This window comes from Epinephelus moara, chromosome 22, assembly GCF_006386435.1.
Source record: "Epinephelus moara isolate mb chromosome 22, YSFRI_EMoa_1.0, whole genome shotgun sequence".
Classification (NCBI taxonomy): Eukaryota; Metazoa; Chordata; class Actinopteri; order Perciformes; family Serranidae; genus Epinephelus; species Epinephelus moara.
The window spans coordinates 9023567-9045127 of NC_065527.1; the positions used below are offsets into that span (position 1 = coordinate 9023567).

Here is a 21561-nt window from a genome sequence, read left to right on the forward strand (position 1 = left end):
TGGCAACTGGGTGGCGCTATAACAACAGAAAAATGCTTACAAATGGCTAAAATGCGACCGATCGCTGTGGCTCCCCCTGTGGACCAATGTTGTTGTTTTTTTTCTAATTTTTGGTATGACTAAGTCATGGTATGGTATGCTGTACATAATCACGGAAACTATCAGTGTGTCCTTCTGTCAGTCAGTCATTCTGTCTGTCCCACGTTTTTCAAAAACTCTATCTGAATACATTGCTCTTCTTAATGGGTTCAGTTGACTATTTAATCTGCGATTTCCTATGACCTGTATCCCAAACACACACCATGTGAAACTGTACGTGGGTAAATGTGCACTCATTGGGTATGGACTAGTCCTATTTAAACGATGCTCTTGTCTTAAAAGCAGTCAAACTACACATTTATAAAGTCTTAAAAAATACTAAAATCAACCTTTAAAACAAACACCATGTGTAACTTTTCAATCATATAATGTAAATTTTCTGCTGGCTGGTAAAAATTTTGAGAAAAAGACATTCTTTCAGTGTCCACGGTGACATATACAGGTAGATACATACAGTCCTATCACAGAGATATTCATTGCAGGAGATCCCCACTTTGTCTGCACCTCCTACAATGTTAAATATTCAGTGTACAAGAAATTTATCAGTTTTTTCTGACATTAAACTGGTATTATAAGGTGTGATAAAACACACTGTTTACTTTCTATTGTCTGTCTCACCCACACAATCCTTAGTCTGCCAAGTTTTCCAAAGCATAGTCACTGCTAATTATTAGAAATTAACAATTGTTTTACCCAAAAACGTTACAATATGAAGTTGTTGGGAGTGTTACGACACATCCCAAATGATGACATAGCTGCTTGGTAGGAAGACAACCAAGAAACACATTAAATTGCAATAAAGTCAGACCAACCAAACAAAATAAGCCAAACACACACCCTTACCTGTTTCAGGAAGCGATCTGAGGCATTGTTATGCCGTGCCAGGATACGTGGACAAACTGGGTTGCTGTATTCAAACTGCGGATTATAGCTGAAGTTAGACTGGAAAAACTTGGCCTTCTCTTTCTTGACATTAGATGGCCTGATGGCTGAAAGGATGCAGATCTTGGCATTGTTTGCTTCCTGTGTAATCGCTGCTTTGTGCAACGACGGGGGTTTAGTGCGAGGGGAACTGGGGATGTGTATCTTCCTGAGCTGTGGGACTGTATGAGGAGTTAGGCCCATGCGGCTGCCCTCCACTGCAATGTTCTGTGCTGGTTTAGAGAGATGGGAGTTGCCTGAGTGAACACGATTTGACTGTGCAGGTTTCCCACCTACTTCTGGAGCATGCAACTTTTTAGGAGCCATGGCCGGGCGGTTTCTTCTGCTAAATGTTGTGCCACATTTCACTGATGTTTTTGGCCTCCTGTACGGGGACTGTTTGGGACTCTTCTCCTTCTCCTTAGCCTGCAGCGGGATTTTGTAGCTGCTGCAGGTAGTGCTGAAGAGGTCTAGGACACTGGAAGAAGTCTTCTCCAGGTATACTTGGCTGGGACTCAGTGCGTTGTCAGCAGAGTTTAAGATGTACTTTTTGGACATTTCAACTTCTTGCCAGTGGAGTATTTCTGAAAGAAGTAAGATAAGAGACCAAGGAAGGACAGTGAATCTGTTTGCTGCTAATTTTAGGATCACCTTCACGTGCAAACCTCAGGATAGCTTGATCGAGTAATCTGCTTATCAAGGCAGGATAAAATTTGATCTATTGCAGTGCCAAGACAAAAATAGCTATTATAACTTGTAATCAAAAGTGATGAACAGTGTTTTAACATCTCTATAAGCAATGCTTTTTTACAATTATAATGATGTGATCTGACTCAAATAAATCTGATTCAGTTTCACAAGTCAGTATACTGCTGTCACAGAGGAAATCATCCTGTCCCAAGAGACTAGCAGTAAAGCACAGGAGTCAGAGTGCAGGGCTTTGCAATTTCCAGTAAGGTGACCTGGAACATCATCAGTAAGAGTGGGCTCTCTGTTCGGACGGGAGCACTGAGGCGGAATCCATGCAGCCACAGACAGCACAAACTAATGACCTCGGCAGCACAGTGCTGATTGAAAGACGGATGAGGACAAATTGGAGCTTCATTGGCTTGCTCAGCCACCAAATCAAATACTATTACCTAACACATCAGCTGGTATCTCATCATTCAGTCGGTTTCACCTGATAAAATAGGCTGCAATCACATCATATTGTAGGCAAACCCAGATTCCAATCTAATGGATACTGGGTGCATGTGAAGGTTAATTTAAGGAACTTTCATCCCTGTTATCATTTATGAAATCAAAGTTATGACAGCAAACAGTCACAAACATTAACGTTCAACTGCACAACAAAATGAATCAATGTTCAACGACTCCATCTCATTCATCACCATTTATCAAAATATAAAAGCACTATTGATTTGAAGCACATGACTAGTATGAGTCAGCACTGAGTCATCTCTCTAGAAATCATCCTCAAGTCTTTACAACACAATTATACAGGATACAGTGAGTTAAACAGCACACTGAGCAGTACAGGTTATATTTAATACAATATAACAAATCCATGCTTTCTTAAAATACATTCAATATTTTGTGTTCACGAAAGTTTCCCTGGTAATAATAAGTTTATTGGGTCCACAGTAGCTTACAGGAGCTCATATTTCAACTTGGCTACTTGCTCTAACCAAGCTATAACTAGCTAATGCTAGCTACATAACGTTAAGTACTTTTAACATTGACGTTATTACTATTATTAAGGTATTACAGTTAGTTATTATTGCGTTGGATATGTTGTTAATCATCTAGGTAACTGAGCACACACCTACAGTCACAAGAAAATAAGAGAAACACAAGATTCAAGGTTGTTACCTGTTACTTTTATTGAGTCCAGCATCCTCTGAGAAGGTCTCAGTAAGAACCGTTAATATTCTTCGAGGAGCGCTGCGGCTGGTAAAGTAGCTAAATTAGCCGGCTAATGTTGAAACCCGACGGGTACAGCTAGTTGGTAGTAGAGCCTATGTGTTAGACATTCAGTGACATGTCTTTAAAGCATTTAATTAATATACCTGAGCCGACATTAGGCGGTCTGTCTTCTCTGAGCCGCAGCAAAACTGACGCCCGTCAAGCTGTCTGTGTGGTAGACCCTGCACTGACTGATCTGTTTCCATGGTTTCGTTGTTAACTACGCATTACGCGTGAGTGGTCATGGGAAATGAAGTCCCTCAGAGAATAAATTGAGACATTTTTGAGAAAATATAAGAGTTTGGGCTAAAATAGCCGAAGATTCATAAGTTATTTGCAATTGAGCACTAAGCTATTGTCAGAGGATTCAGTTTAGCGGTCCTATGATCCAAACATAGACATTTGTTGCTATTAGACGCCATAATTGTAGTTTTCTATGCACTGATTGCGTCTGCTAGCTTTGATTAAAACCAAAAACCAACCCATGAACATTTAAAGAAGACCACAGCAGTTCAATTCAGAAGATAATAATAATAATGAATATTATTATTTTTATAATAATAATAATAATAATAATAATAATAATAATACTTATTATTACTATTAGTAGCAACAGTAGTATTGGAGACATATAATTAATATTATTATTATTACATACACACTAGCCTAATTATATATATAATTTTTTTTTTTTAAAAACCAAGTAAATAAATAAGGTAGCATAAAAAAACAATGTAAGAAAGAGTGGGCTAATGACATCACACTACACTAACACACTTGACACACTTGAAACTGGTCCCTTTATAAAATCTCAAAAAAGAGAGAACCTTATTTTTTTAAGTTTCCATTACAGGGGCTGGCAAATGACTTAGGTCACTTCAAACTGACATTAAAAATTATTATCAAATTATTATTATTATTATTATTAGTAGTAGTAGTAGTAGTAGTAGTCATAGTAGTAGTCATCGTATTAAAAATCCACCCAGTAGTTTTGTCCTGCTGGCATTTGCAAAGTGACTGATGATAATCCAAGAAACTAAATGTAGTTATTTGAAGGCACACATACACACTGGCCTACTTACAATTAAAAGATGCAAATAAATAAATAGATAAATTAATAAGGCAACAAAAAAAAAAGATAAGATAAGATATACTTTATTGATCCCCCAGAGGGGAAATTCAAGTACCACAGCAGCAAAAGACAAAAAAAAAGACATTAAATTGAAGAGGAAAATAAAAATAAAAATAATAATAGATAAATAAAAAGATAGAATAAGATAAATTTGCTACATCAGTTGAATAAAATAAAGTGACAGACAGGTGGCAGATAAAGTGTCATATTGACCAGATGCAAAATAGGTCATTCAGAGCTGGATGTATAAACTATGAGAGGAAGACTGGGCTATTTGTTCATTTTGCAGATAACAAATATACCAACAAGACAAACATCGCATACAAAAAAAAAAAAAACATACACTGGACACTTTGAACACAACACACAATTGAAACGGGGGTGGGGGGGCACTAATCGTCTCACAGTCTTATTACTCTGATCTCATTACTACTGATGACTTCACCCAACCTTTATCCTATACGTGGACCATTTAGACCAAAGTTTCATATGGGTCCCTGCTTTACTCCTTAGGAAGTGAGCCAGTTTTTCCATGGAGTGTATTTCCTCTACAATGTCCTGCCACTGATCTGGACTTGGAGGATCACTTTTCATCCAGTTCCTTGTAACTGCCTTTTTGCATGCAAGTGTCAAGATTTTGAAGAGATAGATGTCCTTAGTTTGAAACATGTCGCCAGATATCAGTCCCAAGAGTGCCCTAACATTTTTAACACTTGAAACTGGCCCCTTTATAAAATCTCAAAAAAGTGAGAACCTTAAATTTGAAAATGACTCAGTGACTCACACTGACATCAAAAACTTGCAAGTAGATTGTTTTCTTTCTTTTTTTTATTTTTACCTAATTCATACTGATTTGGAAAGTTAATGCAAGATTTAATATGTTTTATATGTGTTACAGGGGCTTTTTAATAGAGAATACTGCTCTTTAATTGGGATGTCTGCAGTCTTATTTGGTGGCTCCACTGTTTTAACATCCTGTGTGATGACTGGGTTTACATTTAAACACACTGCAGAACTAATAGGCCATCATGGACTAAACTAACCCCTAAAATCTGTTTTTTACCGCATGTGAAACTTGAGCTGTGCACGAGACCAACGTACGTTTGAGCCGCTTGTTTTTAGCATTTGAACACACAGATGACTTATTGATAGAAAATGTGACGCGCATGATGAAGTGTTGTGTCTCGTGCTCTCCGGCCTGGGTGATGCCTTGTTGTAACGTGACATCTTTTTTTCAGTTAACCCGGGCTGTGATTGGCTGTATAAGTGTAAAACCCGCCCCCTTGATTCTGATTGGTTATCAGGGGCTCGGTTCAACGGTCAGAGTCTGCGCAGTAGGCGCAGCGCTGAAATTCAAATTTGAACAGTTGTTTTCTTGCTGCAGAGAGAAGAGGAACCGACAACTGGGAAGAGAAGCTGAGAGACGCTCAGCTCGCCTCACTACGCCCTGTTTGTGTACACAGAGAGGTGTACGAAACGTATTAAATACAACGCTGTAAAAACATCGCTCGAGCAGAGATAAACTGTCCAACATGGATCCGTTTACGGAGGTAAGTCGACGAGCTAACTTTACTATTTGCTAACGTCAGATAAGTAATGTTAGCATAGTTATCGTAAGGCTGATTAAAACATGCTAATGCTAACCCACCTAACAATAACGTCACAATTCTAACAATGCTTATACACATTTTAAAGGTATGGCTAGAGACTAGTATTAACTCCCATAGTACTTGAACATGAGCTAACGTTAGCATACAGAAATGTGTAACAATACAATAAAACATGTCACGTGTTGTTTCTTTGTCTTGTCAGTTGTTAGCAGCCACAAAGCTGAGATACAAATGACAACTTAGTAGCAAGAGCAATAATATTTAAACGGCTAAGTTAGCTATATAAAGTTATAGTTTTCTACATGTTAGACTGCTTGGTAAGTAATTTAGTCAGGCTACTGTCTGGCCAGATCCTTAAACAGCAATGTGCTTATCATAACCCCATACGTGTGATGTTTCTCACTTCTCTCAACCAAAACCCCCTCAACTGTTATAAATAAACGTTATTCAAATGAGACAGCTTTGTCTCCATTTAAGGGAATGGTATGTGTCAGCACTGGAGATTGTCCAACACTTTCCCCCCTTTGCTTGATTGTCTCTCTTTGCCTGGTGCACTCATGCTGTTGTTGCCAGCTAAAACTAGAAATGATTTCCATCTAACAACAGTTCCTGTTACTCCAGTATCCAGGCCAGCAGAGATAGAAATTTTCAAATCCAGGAACCACAAGCAGGAGTGGCTCATTCCTGAGGAATGCTAGTTAAACATGACCTCAGTTTTCCACACTGCCTGGAGAAAATGTGCAGGCGGTTGCAGTGCAGCTGCAGGAATGTGTTTGGGCTTGCAGAGTTAACGTGCAGTACAGTAAATCAGATTGTGTGACAAGGCCAAGGGATGGGAATGTCATCTAAAGAAAAGAGGAAAGGGGTGGGGATAAAGAGGGCAAGCAAACAGAGGCTTGTTATCTCTGGTGGAGTAGGATTGTTTTGTGTGTCTTAGGCTGTTGTGTTGCTCGTTAAAGTGTCCCATATAGGGACAGACAATGTGCTGTGCCTTGTTCCACACATTTGCGTTCACAGATATCCAACAGTTGGCCAAAGAGACGGAGAATCAGTATATTTTGGCTAATATGAAAAAAGCCACATGCTCTCACAACACCAAGAGTGTAATTATTAAGAGGTCTGAGTCTCAGATTCTGTGTCTCACAAGCACTGTTAAAGACCAGTTTCAATGGCACCATTTAGTCTCACTTCATGTGATGTGATGTGTGGTTTGCTGTCAGATAAACTTGCACAAAGCACTTATTCAGATAAGAGATAAGAAAACTGATAATGCTGTTCTGTGCAATAGAAATGAAGCTAAGCTGGGAGGTGATCAGCCTATTGGTGGTCCTAATGCTCATTCAGAACTAGTTTCAACGATATGTCTGGCCACATCAGAAACCAAATGTGTTTATTGTTGTTCTTAATGGCTATCGGGGGTGGGGGTGATATCCTTTCAATATGGGGATAGTGACACACATTTTCAGAGTCTCTCCTGAAAGGCATTCATAGTGTTGCACTTGGTTTTTCACATAGAAAGTGCTAGTAATGGTTGGATCAGTTTCAGCAGACTTTTGTAATTTAGTTACTTTATTAGAGGTGGCATTGTTCCTGTACAATGGGTCTGCAACAGTCAGTGGTTTTAATGTTTGTATGTATAAAGCAGTCATTGGAGTAAGGATTCAACTGTTTTGTTTGTTTGTTGTTTTGTCAAACCAGAAACTGTTGGAGCGGACCCGGGCTCGCAGGGAAAACCTGCAGAAGAAAATGGCAGAGAGACCAAATGCAGCAAACAGACAGATGGTCAAAAGGCCCAGAGAGCCACTGGCTGACACCAATAGTGTGATCAGTGAGCCAGTCGTTGATAAAGGTATGTTTGTTAGATTGCTTTCTGTTTAGATGAGTCTTGCCAGGTGGACTACTGAGTTGCAGCTCTGCTCTTTGCTTATATTTCCCCATCAATTCCTCCCAGTTCCACAGGTGTCCTCCAAGCCTTCTCCGTCCAAGCGCCGGTGCTCAGAGGAAAATCTCCAGCCTGCAGCTGGCGAGGAAAACCAGGAGCCAGTGATGCCACGAACTGTGGCTCACAAGCTCTCAGATCCTCACACAGAAAAGAAACCCCCGGTAGGCCCTGCTAGCCTTCGAGCTTCCTCATCCCTGGAGAAGACTGCTACCCAGCCTGTTGTCCAGTCTCAGCCAGAGCAGCTGAAAACTGCACAGCCAGAGCCAGAGAAGATGGTTGTCACCCCTGCTCCTGATCCTCCAAGCAGCAGAGAAGCAAAGATGGTGTCTGCCAGTTCAGCCCTGCAGAGCAGCAAGGAGGACCTGGTAGAAGACCCAGCTCTATCTGCTGCTGGCATGAAGTCTCGTCTTCAGAGGCTAGCAGAGCAGAGGAAGTGTTGGGATGGCACTGGTAAGAATATTTTGTGTGCTGTTTGAGATAAATTTGTCTAAGTCTAGATATTTAAAGACTTTAAAGAATCATGGTCATAATCTTTTTCATGTCAGTTTTCCTTTGGAAGCATACACAGAGAAGTGCATTTATTTAAAGCACTGGTCTACAGGATTCCTGATTTTACTGTGGGTTGCTCCCATGATACTTCAATACTAACTGTAAAGTCAGTCCCACAGTTTGTCCCTGCCCAAATCAAACATATTGTCACCTTTTCCAGACACATCTGATGCAGTTCCGGACTGCACTCCCCTGTCCCTGTTGAAGAGACAAGCTGAGGTCCCACCGCCCACCATTCCCACCGCGTCCTCAGGAACTCCTTTGGGGAGGAAAGGCAGACTCGCCAACCTTGCTGCCACCATTGGATCCTGGGAAGACGACTTAAGTCATGCTAACATTCCCTGTGCAAATGTAAAAGAGAAGCCTGGTACAGCTGTTCCCAAGATGGCAGTTAGAGATGCCACTGTGGCTACCAGCACTAAACCAAGTGCTGCAGGCCATGTGATGGCCGGTTCAACTGCAAGCAGCAGCTCTACATCCAGCTCTCAGGTAGATTCACCTTGGATTGTCTTATTCTTCAGCATAGGCAGTTATGTCTGTTCCACCGATTTTACACAAGCTGTCCGCTTCTGTGAATTTGACTGCTTTTTTCATTCTATCTCATTTTTAAAGCTCCTCATTTCTCGGCACCCACCAAAAACAACCCCTGAAATTGTCATTGCCAAACCCACCACCTGTGTTTGCACAGAAGAGGTCTCGATGCATGTTAGTTTAGTTCTGAATGCCCAGTTAGACCCCAAGATCCCCAGGATACCCCGACTTGTGTTGTTTTGACTGTGCTTTATAAATAAAAGGAACTATTGTATGTCTTCTCAGCAGGCTGTGTATTCTCCAGCAAAGCCGAGCCGCGTGGGTCTTCCAGGCCCACAGATGGTTGACACTCCTGCAGCCAGACCAACACTTAAGTCAGTAACCATCTCTGAAAAGAGCTCCAACCAGAAGATCACCTTCCCCTCTAGTCCTCAGAAGAGCTCTGTCCAGGGAGCAGCCTTCCCATCCAGTCCCCAGAAGGCCGGCCCCTCCTCAACATCAGTTCCTCAAAGTCCCCTGAAGAATCAGGCCCTCTCCAGGGGCCACAACCTCCCCTCCAGCCCTGTGAAGCCAGAACTTCGTGCCAAGCCCACGACTGCTGGCCCCTCTGTCCCGCAGGAAAAGGCCTCTGCTGGACCTGGTGAGTCATGTTGCAGTTAATTTGGAACTATTTCATAAAGTTAAATACAGAGTGATGATCCAATTTTTTACTGTGTGTGCATAATGCCCAGTAGTATTACAACTAGATTTGTTTCATGTTTGATGTTTTGGTTAGTTTCCTTCACATGTATGAAGGAAATTGTTTTTCATTCTTTCATTTCCAACAGGTGTGAAATCTTTTCTGGAGCGCTTTGGAGAGAGGTGCCAGGAGCGTAGCAACCATAGCTCTCCAGCAGGGGGCACTACCCACAACAAGACTCCCACTGCGACCCCATCGTCATCATCATCATCATCAGTCACACCAAACACCAGACTGGTACAGGAGAGGCTCAGAGTTGCACAGGCTGCAAACACAGCCACATCTGATCTCACCCAAAGACAGAAGATGGTAGATGAATGTTGTAGTGCATCTTCTCATGGTTGCAATCATTTTGTTTGATATAAGAAGAGTAAAAGGAGACTCCTCTTTATTTCAGGAGCGAGAGTCTGAGCTGGCTCAGATCCGCAGTCGCTTTCAGAAAGGGAACAACATGTGGAAAAACAAAGATGAAGCAGCAGAAACCAATAAAAACACAGACATCAAGGTTGGCTAGCAAACATCTGACACAAAAATGACAACATTATGCTTGACATCTCACAAATTAGCCATAATTTTGTATATACTAGATTATACTTAATAAATATTGTGCTTTTTAGGAACAACTTGACAAGCCTGTGGAAGCTGAAGTTGCCCCATGTGAGCCAAAGGATGAACCCACAGCACCCTCTACTGAGAGACTAGACACACCCACAAAGTGCACTCCTCCAGGTACCCAATAAAATTTCAGATCTGTGTTTCTATTTGTGTCCAGGCAATAGAGTGATCAGATATTAGCAGTGGCAGCTCTTTCATCAATTAGGTTCTTTTGACATCTGAACCTTAAGCTGTGCCTTTTGTAAAAACTAAGGAATTACCATCATTAGCTGTGTTGCTGGCTGAAAAATTCATTTTGCTGGCAAAACTGCTTCTAGTCACTAGATGGACCAAACAGCTGTGTTTTACATTATAAAGTGAGAAAGTTAAGTGTGCCCATTGCAAACGTCTTATACGGTGGTTACCACTGATATTGGGATTGTGTTGGTGTGGAAGTGTAGCATCCACCCTCCAGTTCCCCCATGGTTAACACCGCTAGCTCTGTCAGCACTGTTGGTTTTTAGTGCTACTTATGGAGTTAGCACTGCCAGCAACCAGCTCAGCCACCTCCATGTTGAGAACCGAACACTCAGAATGTCTCTTGATTCCCCCTGTAAGTTTTCTGCTGTTCAATACCTATATGCAACAACATGCTGTGGAGAAATCTTTGGTACATACTCAGAGACACGTCGGCTAACTGTAGCTTAGAAATCAGTTTTTTTAACTTGAAATTGCCCTGAAATTGTATTTTGTTTTCAGCACAGACTGTATAATAAAGATGGATGTCATGAGAGTTCCCCAGAAGTGAAGCCAAAACATCTCTATTGTCCCCTAGAGGCTGGCTGCTGTATGGGTCATAAACCCCACTCCTATTGTGTTATTTATTTTCTCCCCAAATAGAGATTCTGTCATTTTAGGTAGGTAGTTCTTGTCACACCACTGTTCAGTTATTGGTTATGACTAGTTATTTGATGCTATAAAGAGGTGGTTAGACGTCATGATTGAGAGCTGTGTGTGCCAATTGGTCAGACAACAAGAACTCGATACAGCAGAGATTGCTACTGCGCAGACTCTGGCTCCAAATCATGTCACCACCAGTGCAAGATGGCAGCAGCTGTATCCAGTATGTTTTGGCTTCATTTTTGTACAGTGGGAGGAACTGGAGATGCATTGTGCATCTTTATATACAGCAGGGATACTCAACTTGCTTTGCCTGGGAGTCACTTTTGCAAATTGACGGGAGGCCAGTTGCAGCAACCTACACAAGTCAGGTGAACGCAGGGGTGTTTCTAGGATTTGAGGACATTTGGGGCTTAATCCTGGCCTCTGTCAGGGGATCCTCCCCTGGCACCTTTTGTGATAAACTAGCTCTATTCATGCCTATTTAAACTCTCTAGTCTTTAATGTCGATAAAGTGGGGAAATGAAATGTTTTCTAACATGGATGATGTTGTACAGCAGGTGTTGGGTTGCTGGTCTCACCTCCAGCCTCAACATCCAGCCCTCTGAGGACTGTCACCCGTACTGAGGAGAAAACAGCTGAGGAAACCCCAGAAGAAACTGAGGTGATCAGTGAGAGAGAGATGAACGTGGACCAGTCCATCAACTCTGCAGTTATCAACGAGCTGTTTGATGGAGTACTGACGCAGAGTGATGATGAGGAAGATGAAGATGATGAGGAAGATGCTTTGAATATCTCCTCCATGTCCCTCCTCACTCCACTGGCAGAGACTGTGGCCGCCGTAGTGAAGAGTCCCGAGAGAAGAATGATGGTAAACACCACTCTCATGTACCTTATGTTAGAGTTGTGAGGCAAACATGTCAAGATGCAGCTTATCAATGATATTTTCCTCATGTTTTTATGCAGACGTCGACACCAGCCAGCTCATTCCTCATAAAGAGCAACACTCCAGACCATGTTTCCAAACCTAGCAAGTTCCAGAGAGCTACCATGGCCCGGGCAGCCTCCTCAGATAGTCTTGAGGCCTTAGATGAAGACACACACAAACTGCCATACAGGTAAGCGCTCCCATTTGATTTCAGTTTCATGAATTAGAGTTGGCTGTCCTCGCTGTTGCACTGAATGTGTGTCTTAAATGGTTTTCTTTTTTGTCCTGTGTGATAGCATTGATGCATATAGGTCCACCAGGGTGAAAGAGACAGAGAGGCCCAATGTCAAACAGGTGATTGTGAGAAAAGAGGACGTCTCTCACAGGGCAGAGGAACCCAGGGGATCCAGTCTCTTCAGTATCAAACAGAAGATGAAGGTTTGGAATTAACACTTTGAACCTTGATTCATGTACGAGTACAGTACGGGTGTAAAGTTTTCATGTGATTTGATTTCAGTACGTGAAAAAAACGGTACATTTGCTATTTCTATAGATTCTGACAAATGAGATGAACCTGCAGCAGACGGTCATTCATCAGGCCAGTCAGGCGCTTAACTGCTGCACAGACGAAGAGCACGGCAAAGGATCCCAGGTGGAGGCTGAGGCAGAGAGGCTGCTGCTGGTGGCAAGTGAGTTCATCAAGACAACAGACACAATACTTGATAACTTAGAAGTTATTCACCTTTATTTATAAAACCTGTAACTATCCCTGGGACTGTCCTACTACCTTTTTCTCAATTCACATTTTAAAACCTACCCATCAGGTTCATTTTGAGATCTGAGGCTGGAAATATACTTTTGCGTTACATTGGCACAGCACTTACAGCGTAGGCTCTACGTAGATGCGTACCCTCCACCGTAGCGTGCTATAGCACTTCCCCAAAAATGTAAGTGCATGTTGCTACGGCACAGACTTCCTGTGTATTTTGTATACCATTCCGTTGTTGGAAACCCAGCTTTTATTTAGTTTTATTTCACAGACAAGAAACTGTGAGGAAACTAATGCCCCTACAAAGTCTGCTATCCTCTGGGCTAATTTACACAGTGGAAAATGTCATAGGCTTATGCTAATAACATTAGCATGTTGTATATGTGGGGAAACATTTTAGTGTGCGACATTTGTTTTGCCCGTGAACTTTGCGAGTTATATTTGAGCTGAATTTTGTTACTTTTGTTAGATGTTGCTGTGGTTCTCTGCATCATATTTGTGAGTGTGCTAGCTGCTGGGCTAATTTATACAATGTGAAATGTCATAGGCTTATGCTAATGATATTAGCATGTTGACATTGTTTTGTTGGTGAACCTTGTGGGTGAAGCCTAAATTTGTACTTCTGTTTAATGCTGTTGCTATTAAGCCAATTTTTATGTGGGTTAGTTGAATCGGTCAAATTTTACTATACTCAGCAGAAACTCACCACAGTGACATAGAAACCCCACCGCCCACTAGTGTTTTGGAGGTGTAACTGCAGAGCGATGCAGGAACACAGTTGCACAAGTATAAATGCTCACAACGGCGCAGGCCTCATAGAGCTTACGCACAACTATAAATCAGCTTTTATTATTTACTAAAACAGTGTCACTAACAAATCGCATTTTGAATGTGACAGAAATGTCGACAGACAAGATTTGAGACCACGGTTGTACCAAAAAATAATGATCCTACACAAAGTGCTAATGCAATCAAGCTGCTGCTTCCTAGCTGTGTAAACAAGGCTCATAGACATCAGCCTTATATAAATAATGACAGATAATAACAGATACAGCACCACTACTATAACCTGTCTGTTTAAGGACCATGTATACAAGACTGAGTGACTCCCTGTGGTAGTATCAAAGCTTGACTCTCTGTCCTTTTGACTTTTTTTAGCGGAGAGGAGGGAAGCGTTGAAGGCAGAGCTGGACCGTCTGAAAGGAGACCCAACAGGCCAGAAAAAGGCCTCTGCAGCCCCAGAACCTGCCGGCATGTCTGCCTCCAAGGGCTCCATCACCCTGCAGGAGTTGCGTCTTCCTCTCAAGGCAGACTTTGTGTGCTCCATTGCCAACAAGCCAGGTAAGCCCAAAATGCATATGCCACACCAATTTAAATCAACTCCCCACTGTTGTTCAGCATTATCTCCAGACATCAGATGGCACTAACACTCATACATCAACAAAGATTGCTAATGACAGCATTGTTTGAAATCAAAGTAAAGAAGACGACCTTCAGAATAGTGTTTTGGAGGCCATTTAGACGTTTAGTCCCAGGTTCCTGAGTGTTTATTGTACTGATGGTTGTCTGTCAGGATCAATCTGTATCATTCTGTCTTGTTTCAGAGTCAACCAAACATTCCTTCTTCATGATGATCCGTGCCGGAGCAGAGAACACTGTGGCCACACCATTAGCCAGCACACACCGCGGCCTCAGTGGGGACACCCTGGCTTTCCCCACCAAGTTCACCATGTAAATCCTGCACTATATTAAGCAGAAATGTTTTTATTACAGACAAGAGAGTTTGACTTGTTTAAATTCTGTTGATTCTAATTAAAATATTTTGATCGGATTCTCTACTGGTGTACTTGAATATGATGGTGTTGATCATGATTGTTGATTAGTGACGTCTCTTCCTCCTCACTTGCAGATCTGAAGTTTCCAGTGACTTTACAATCGACATTGAGGTCTATTGCTTGGTGAGTGTCTTACATCAGAGTTTCAAGATTTCAAAATAATGATGCTCAGACCACATAACTTTACGTTACTGTTTTAAACACACACTACAGCTATGTTAGGCAGGCACGCATTTCCTCTGTTTTCCAGATCTACTTCTTCAAATCACATTTGAGTATCTGTGAAAGTAAAATCTGCAGAATTACTGACGACAGATTCATTATGACATCCTCAGGTGCAGAAGCGCGATGTCTGCAGTGACAAGAAGAAGAAACCCAGCAAGTCAAAGGTAAATCCCCAGTTGTTGTTTTTTCCTTTCCAAATGGAAAACACATTGTCAGTCAATGATGGAGCATGCTTTCATACTTTGTGTGTGTGTGTGTCCAGATGTTATGGAGACAGGTTCATGAGGCCCATGATTTGTGTATGTCGGTATGAACAGTTTCTGTGTTAAATCCCTCACGTGTTGGTGGGTGTGCACTGTGTGAAGGATGTTACTGGTTCTCTACACAGCTTCAGGTGTCCTTTCATTTGGTGGAGAAGAGTGTTAACTGGCTAGCAACAGATCTGTCCCTCAGACACCTGATTATAATCTGTCGCTCCATTTCTTCTTTCTGAAGCAAATCAACATTATTTGCTTTTATCTCCCCAGGCTATCACTCCAAAGAGATTCCTCGCCATCACTGTAAGTCTTTCAAATTTACTTTTCACTGACCAACACACTTTTTTAATATCAGAAGGTATGTCTTATTACTTCTCATCTGTGTCTGTGTTTTTTAATTTGTTGGTTTTGCTTTTTGTCTTGCAGAAAAGTGGCCAGACTCCAGGTAGGTCACGATATAAAATCAGTCTAAAGCTGTTTCCTTTATGTCTTTTATCTTATTATTTTATCCTACACTTCCCATAATGCAACTGGAATGCACCTCTTGATTATGCCTGCACTGCCTTGTAAATGCCCCAGCTATTTGGACTTACTCTCCTACTTTGTAACACACCCTTCCTGTTGTAAATTTATTGTCTCTAAGCCAAAGCTGATCATCAGGGTTACTTTCTCAAATTTTAAACAGAAGACATTTTCCAACTGTTTCACTTGCTGAGAAGTACTCATTAGAAGAAGTAATCTTGATGAGTTAAATTGGTGGAGTGCCCCTTTAAGCTTCATGTAAGGTATTAATGATGTCATTCTTTCTCTGTGTAGTTGTGGCCAGTCCAGGAGGCCCCAATGCTGTTCGCACCAGTAACTTCGTCCTGGTCGGATCACACAAGCTCACCCTGTCATCTATTGGGAAAAACAAATTTCCTCTGGAGAAGGTACAGAAGACATTAATGTCATCTTTTCATAATGTCATGTTCTTTTTTTCACAGTCCCTTTAGTGCATTTTAGTTTTTCTGCATTCTATACATGGGTGGCCTTAGCCTGAAGCAGAGCTGCAGCCGTTAAATATTTTAGTAATCGCGTATATTACCGATTTATCCATTAATTATTTGAGTGATGGGGTAGGAAAGACTTTTGCTTCATTAAAGAGCAATTGTAAATATATGTAAGAGAAAATAAGACGGGCCTCTAAAGGTTCTGTATGCAAAATTTTGGAGCGTTAAAAAGGCAGCAAACCACGATTTGCTGTGTAAAGATATAGTGCAGTACTGGCGTCCTGTGCTGCCAGACCCCCCCGCTCATCCGCCGATGGGGGTCACCAGGCCAGAGGGAGGATGAGCGTTGTTTATTTGCATTTAATGTTACTGCCCCAGGTTGCAACAACACAGAGCTGGTTGGAAGTCAACATATTTAACATACATTCTTTACAAGCTGTCATTTCAATTAGCAAACATTGGACGTCTGCTTTCTGTTGTGTCCATCATGCTGACACAATGATGTCGTAATGCTGTGATAGACTAATCTTAGTTCAGGTTTACAATAGACACACTGTTCAGAGTTTTCTTCTCTTCGTCCCTCGCTATTTTCTCTCCACACCTCCATTTGCATCCAACGCCATCAAATCTTTGTCTTCTATTTTGAGGTCTATTCTTAACATTACCTGTCCGCATCACCTGCATTGTACCACAGTAAAAATCAGCTGTGTGAGACACAGTGCACTCCATATGGTTATGGATTAAACATAACTTTCATGCAAAGAATTTGTATCAATGATTTTTAATAATCAAGTTACTCAAGTTCCTCGAAATTGTTTCAGCCGTAGACTGAAGACACTATCCATGCTGTTTGTATGACGACAGATGACTCGGATCACAGTAATACATTTGTTTACAGTCTTCAGAGACTCACAGTAACCCTGTTTGTTCTCATGGGGCAGCTCTCCCTGTGCCCTCACTCACACACCATGATATCTTTCTTTTAGATCAAATATGAAGGAAGTGAAAGAGAGCTACTCAGTGACATGTTTCACACCAAGGTTACTATTTCCCCACTTGTTTCTTCTGTTCTGTTTGTGTGGAAGGAGGGTGAACACACTGTAACAAAGACTATTATTCATTTCATCATTACACTAACACGATTAACTTAATCTGATCACAGCTGTTTCTTTTTCTTTTTTTTATCTCTAATTATGTTTGACAGGTGCTTTCAGCAACTGTTGTTAACCATCTTGCATTGTAACCTTTTATGTGTTTAACCATGTCTCGTAACGTAAACATTTTGTAATGATGAACATGATGTCCGATGTTTTCCTGATGTGTCTGTACTTTGTATTCAAGGTGCCATTCTTGTGCCCTCTGGAGGGCCACGTCTACCTCAAGCTGCAGTGTGAAGTTGGCTCAAAAGTGGAGGAGAAGGGCTTCCTGGTGAGTGCAATCAGATCAAACATCACTACAGATGAACTCGTGCTGAGGCTGGCATTGATTTGTTGATGCTATTTACCAAAACAAATGTGTTGTAATTTTAATTCCCCTCTTTAGACGATGTTTGAGGACGTCAGTGGATTTGGAGCCTGGCACAGGAGGTGGTGTGTCTTGTCAGGATACTGCATCTCCTACTGGACCTACCCAGATGATGAGAAGCGCAAGGTAACCGAGCTCTTCTGCAGCAAATCTGTCATTGTAGCGCTTCTTTATTTTATTAAGTTACGGTGGCTCCTGTATTTTTTTTTTTTTTTTTAATTGCTCAACTACCACTGGACAGTAATCAGACTCAAGCTGAGGGTATTTGTTCTGCAAACACGAGTATCAAGGAACCCTTAAACAACATCATCCAACGTGGCTACCTTAAATTATCACGCAAAGGGGGGCAGTCCTTTGATATAGACATTTTTGGTGTTGGTGTTCCTATTTTGCCATCTGACAGTTTGACATTTTATGTCTCTGTTAACACCCCCTCCTTTTTTCCTCCTTTGTCTTTTGTCAGAATCCCATTGGTCGAGTCAACCTGGCTAACTGCACCAGTAAGAAGGTGGAACCAGCCAACAGAGAGTTTTGTGCCCGACCCAACACATTTGAGCTGATCACAGTCAGACCACAAAGAGAGGATGACAAAGAAACACTAGTCAGCCAGTGCAAGAACACCATGTGTGTCACCAAGTAAGTTCCAACCATCCAGTGTACACTTAATAACACATATTTAAAATAAACAAAGTCTTTAAATCACAGTGACCCTGCATTGCTGAGCACGGACTGCTTTTCTGTGCAGAAACTGGCTGAGTGCAGACACCAAGGACGAGAGGAATCTGTGGATGAAGAAACTGAACCAGATTCTGGTGGATCTGCGAATGTGGCAACCAGACGCCTGTTACAGGCCACTGTAATTACTGCACTGTCACCACCAGCCCTGTAATCTTTTGGACTCAGTATGAGTGACGCATGCCATGACAAAGTGCAATACAGTCTAAGAATTGTTAAATATGTTTACTGGTGGATGTTTTCCAGGAGATTAGTAATCAGACACATAGCATATAGATCAGAGAGTAAATAAAGCCATACAGCTGAAACATTTCAGGACAGTATTTCGTGTGGGAGTTTGGCACTATTTTTGTACATTTCCAGACAGGTTTGATGCTCTAATGTGTCGGGGTATTATTGAGTTGCCGCATTTTTTTTTTTATGTTAATGCCAATATTTAGTGTTCTTGACACATAATGCATGGCTTTAAATTATTCAATTAGTGGTTTCAATGCTGAAATCATTAAATATATAAATGGTGTTGGAATTACAGATGAATACTAATGTGAGGCACCACGATTTTATCACATTTTCTCCTACATGACGGCACAGAACAATACTGAGACTTTTGGTAAGTTTTTACTTTATATATATCTATATATATATTAGCTTTTATAACCTGAGGCAGGACTTTCACTTGGTTTTCTGTAATTGTCATGCACAGATTTTTAATGCCGTTTTCACACCAGCTTTTGTTGTTTGTAATGTCTGTTCAGTGTTTGTAATTATTTCAGTGTGGATGTTAAACAGGGATTGTAAGGTCTGTTACACACTCTACACCAGAGCCTGACCAACAGTTTTGATAAAGGTCCTATCTTAGATATAACAGATGTGACCAGCTGATGTACAAGTCAGAACATTTTTACAGAGTAAACATGAAGTTGCAGCGCTCTCTGGTGGACAAACTATGTAACAGCGGCACTGCTTAAACACATCTTATTGCAGTTCAATACTTACTTGCATATACACTGATACTCATATATATATATATATTTGTTTTAAGATAATGGCCTGCTTATTTATCAGCCAGCTTTTACTTTATAGCTGTTGTATTTTTTATTTTTGTAAAGGGCTTATCTACACAAAGGAAGCCATTTTGTTTTGGCATCAGGTCGGCGTGCTTGGTGTTTGTAGCACTGGGCACTAAAAGTGGTCTTCCATTAGTCTACATTCTTAAAGGAATACTTTGGTTTATGTATCAGTTTCTCATCGCGTGTCACCTTGAATTCATGAAGAAAAGGTTGTTTTTCTTGTGTGCCTTCACATTGAACAAAGAATCCAAAAAAAAAGCAAAGATTCTTTGAGTTGAAGAAATCAGAGTCCACATTTAACAACGGCAAAACTATATCAATATGGTTTGAATATAGTAGGTTGGAATGTTCAAGCGAAAATGCATGTTTGGAAAGTACTGAGCAAACGACAGGACAAATGAGACTCGGATGATACTGGAGGAGTTGTGAGAAAGTTGTAAACGGATGTTTTGGTATAGTTTTGCTGTCGTTAAATGTGGTCTCCTTCGATTCATCAAGAATTTTTGCCCCTTTTTGTTGACTGTGAAGACATGCAAGTTCATTCAAGGAAGCTTGCAGTGAGTAGCTGGTGTACAAATGCTGATTTTGTGGGTGAAATATTCCTTTAAAGGCTGCACTTGTTTCCTTTTTTTTAAGCAAACTGCATCTTTTATGTGTAGTTGTGCATACAGCAGTAATATCTGTGGTGCTGCCACAAAATCAGTAACAGTTTCTGACTACCGGTACTTTTTCACTCCCTCACACCCTTTGTGTTGCTTATGCAGAGTATGTAACAGACTTTACAGCGACCCTGCAGGTTGTTGGTAAATGTAGTTTCATATTAACAGATTTTCACCTTCAACTTTCAACTAAAAGACGAATCCTTTTCATGTTGATGACCAACACAAACTACGCTACATGTATTGTTTCTGCCTACCCTCTACATACGTTTTCATCGTGAAGAATACGAGTGAGCAGGAAATATGTCAGGTGTTGTGGATCAATGAGACAATAAATGCCTGCTTTGACCAAAATGGACCAGGTTATCAATGTTCATGTTCCTTCTGTCATTTTGTTGAAGTGTAACTTTTATTAAATAGAGTCTACAATTGGTTTTAAAAGATCTATGAGATATTTTAATGTTATGGTATGGTATAATTAATGTGCATGAAACCGCATGTCTGGCTCTGTCAGAGGGAGGAGGCAGAGAGGAACCTTGCTGAAGAAAACTTGCCAGCAAGCAGGAAAGCTTCACAGACAGAGTTTAAGTTACCTCTCTTTCTGAAATGGAAAACCCAGAGTTTCCCTCCTCTCAGGATTAACTAACTCAGAGTTTTCACTAAACCCACGTCCAGAGACAGGGCCCAGGTCAGCTGAGCTGGGGTCGCATTATAGCTGTAAGGACACCAAAGCTTCACTTACCTTATCTGAGGAGCCAGGTAGGTGTGCTCATGTCTGTATTTGTCTCAAATTGATTGTAACCCTCGCTAAGACAAGTAAAACTGTTTTTTGTACCATGCTGCAAAGGACTGTCTTCAGTACTAAAGGACTTTGTCGGTTTACCTGTGTAGTCGGTTCCATTTTGACAAAAACTGAACATTATTTGTTTTAGTTAGGTTTAATTTTCTCAGTGTATCTGTCTCAGTGTATCTGCAGGTCCTTAAAAAGTCTTAATTTCTTTTTATTAAAAAGTTAATATTTAGTATTTTATGATCAAGTCATTTGTCATAAATTTGAATTTGTGAGGTCTTAATTGCCACAAACATTTCATCTAATTTTATTTATTTACCTGTTCATTTCTTCATGTCAAATCAATCAAGCTCTTCTGATGTTAAAAATCTTTAAATCTACCACTGAACCTACTTAATGTCTTTTGACTTTAAAATGTAGATTAACCTGATGCCAATAACCATATTCCTACATATAGCAAACCTCTGCACAGGACCACTTATATACTACTTATCTTTACATTAACCTGCAATGCTTGAATAAGAATAAGATAACTAAAACTAAAAATCATCTTGAAAAGGTCTTAAAAAACATTAAATTTAAGTGTTTGATGCCTGTAGACACCTCTTTTACTGAAAGAAACACCAGTGTGAACTCTGACTTATTTAAAGGTACGTCCTCTTCATGTTTCCTTTCCTAAACTTAACCTACGTAACTTTGGGTTAAATACATAATGTTAAGATATAAGATACATGAACTGCTGCATGAGGATACGTTGCAAGTCGCAGTTGTTGCAGTCTATACTTTTATCTGCTTGTC

At 40.8% G+C, this 21561-nt stretch overlaps 2 protein-coding genes across 4 annotated transcripts in view; one reads left to right on the forward strand and one right to left on the reverse strand.

The window, feature by feature from the left end:
* matcap2 (microtubule associated tyrosine carboxypeptidase 2) overlaps positions 1 to 3168 on the reverse strand; it is a 12300-nt gene extending 9132 nt beyond the window's left edge. The window contains exons 1-2 of the mRNA XM_050035643.1: positions 2893 to 3168; positions 943 to 1604 (exon numbers count right to left, since the gene is read on the reverse strand). Of these exons, the coding sequence (XP_049891600.1) occupies positions 943 to 1604; positions 2893 to 2917 (687 nt within the window). The 5' untranslated portion in view covers positions 2918 to 3168. The remainder of the gene's footprint in view (positions 1 to 942; positions 1605 to 2892) is intronic.
* A 2335-nt stretch (positions 3169 to 5503) lies between these two features.
* On the forward strand, positions 5504 to 20416 carry anln (anillin, actin binding protein). Of its 3 annotated transcripts, none has more exons than XM_050034991.1 (23): positions 5504 to 5667; positions 7426 to 7576; positions 7679 to 8119; positions 8379 to 8707; positions 9035 to 9389; positions 9577 to 9797; positions 9886 to 9993; positions 10106 to 10217; positions 11540 to 11853; positions 11949 to 12100; positions 12207 to 12348; positions 12464 to 12599; positions 13838 to 14020; positions 14284 to 14410; positions 14589 to 14637; positions 14850 to 14903; positions 15267 to 15299; positions 15423 to 15441; positions 15813 to 15925; positions 17327 to 17413; positions 17528 to 17635; positions 17973 to 18145; positions 18255 to 20416. In XM_050034991.1, exons 1-23 carry the CDS (start codon positions 5650 to 5652, stop codon positions 18367 to 18369), a joined length of 3540 nt encoding a protein of 1179 aa, XP_049890948.1. In that variant the 5' UTR covers positions 5504 to 5649; the 3' UTR covers positions 18370 to 20416. The 3 variants fall into 3 exon arrangements, with proteins under 3 accessions (XP_049890948.1, XP_049890949.1, XP_049890950.1); XM_050034992.1 differs by having other exon boundaries at positions 11543 to 11853; XM_050034993.1 differs by having other exon boundaries at positions 9038 to 9389.
* Positions 20417 to 21561: the final 1145 nt, after the last annotated feature.

Excerpts from the sequence above, each read along its gene's own strand:
- anln (XM_050034991.1), top strand. Across the intron at positions 17,414-17,527 it reads TGGAGGAGAAGGGCTTCCTG|ACGATGTTTGAGGACGTCAG; the intron begins GTGAGTGCAATC and ends TCCCCTCTTTAG. Across the intron at positions 18,146-18,254 it reads AACACCATGTGTGTCACCAA|AAACTGGCTGAGTGCAGACA; the intron begins GTAAGTTCCAAC and ends TTTTCTGTGCAG.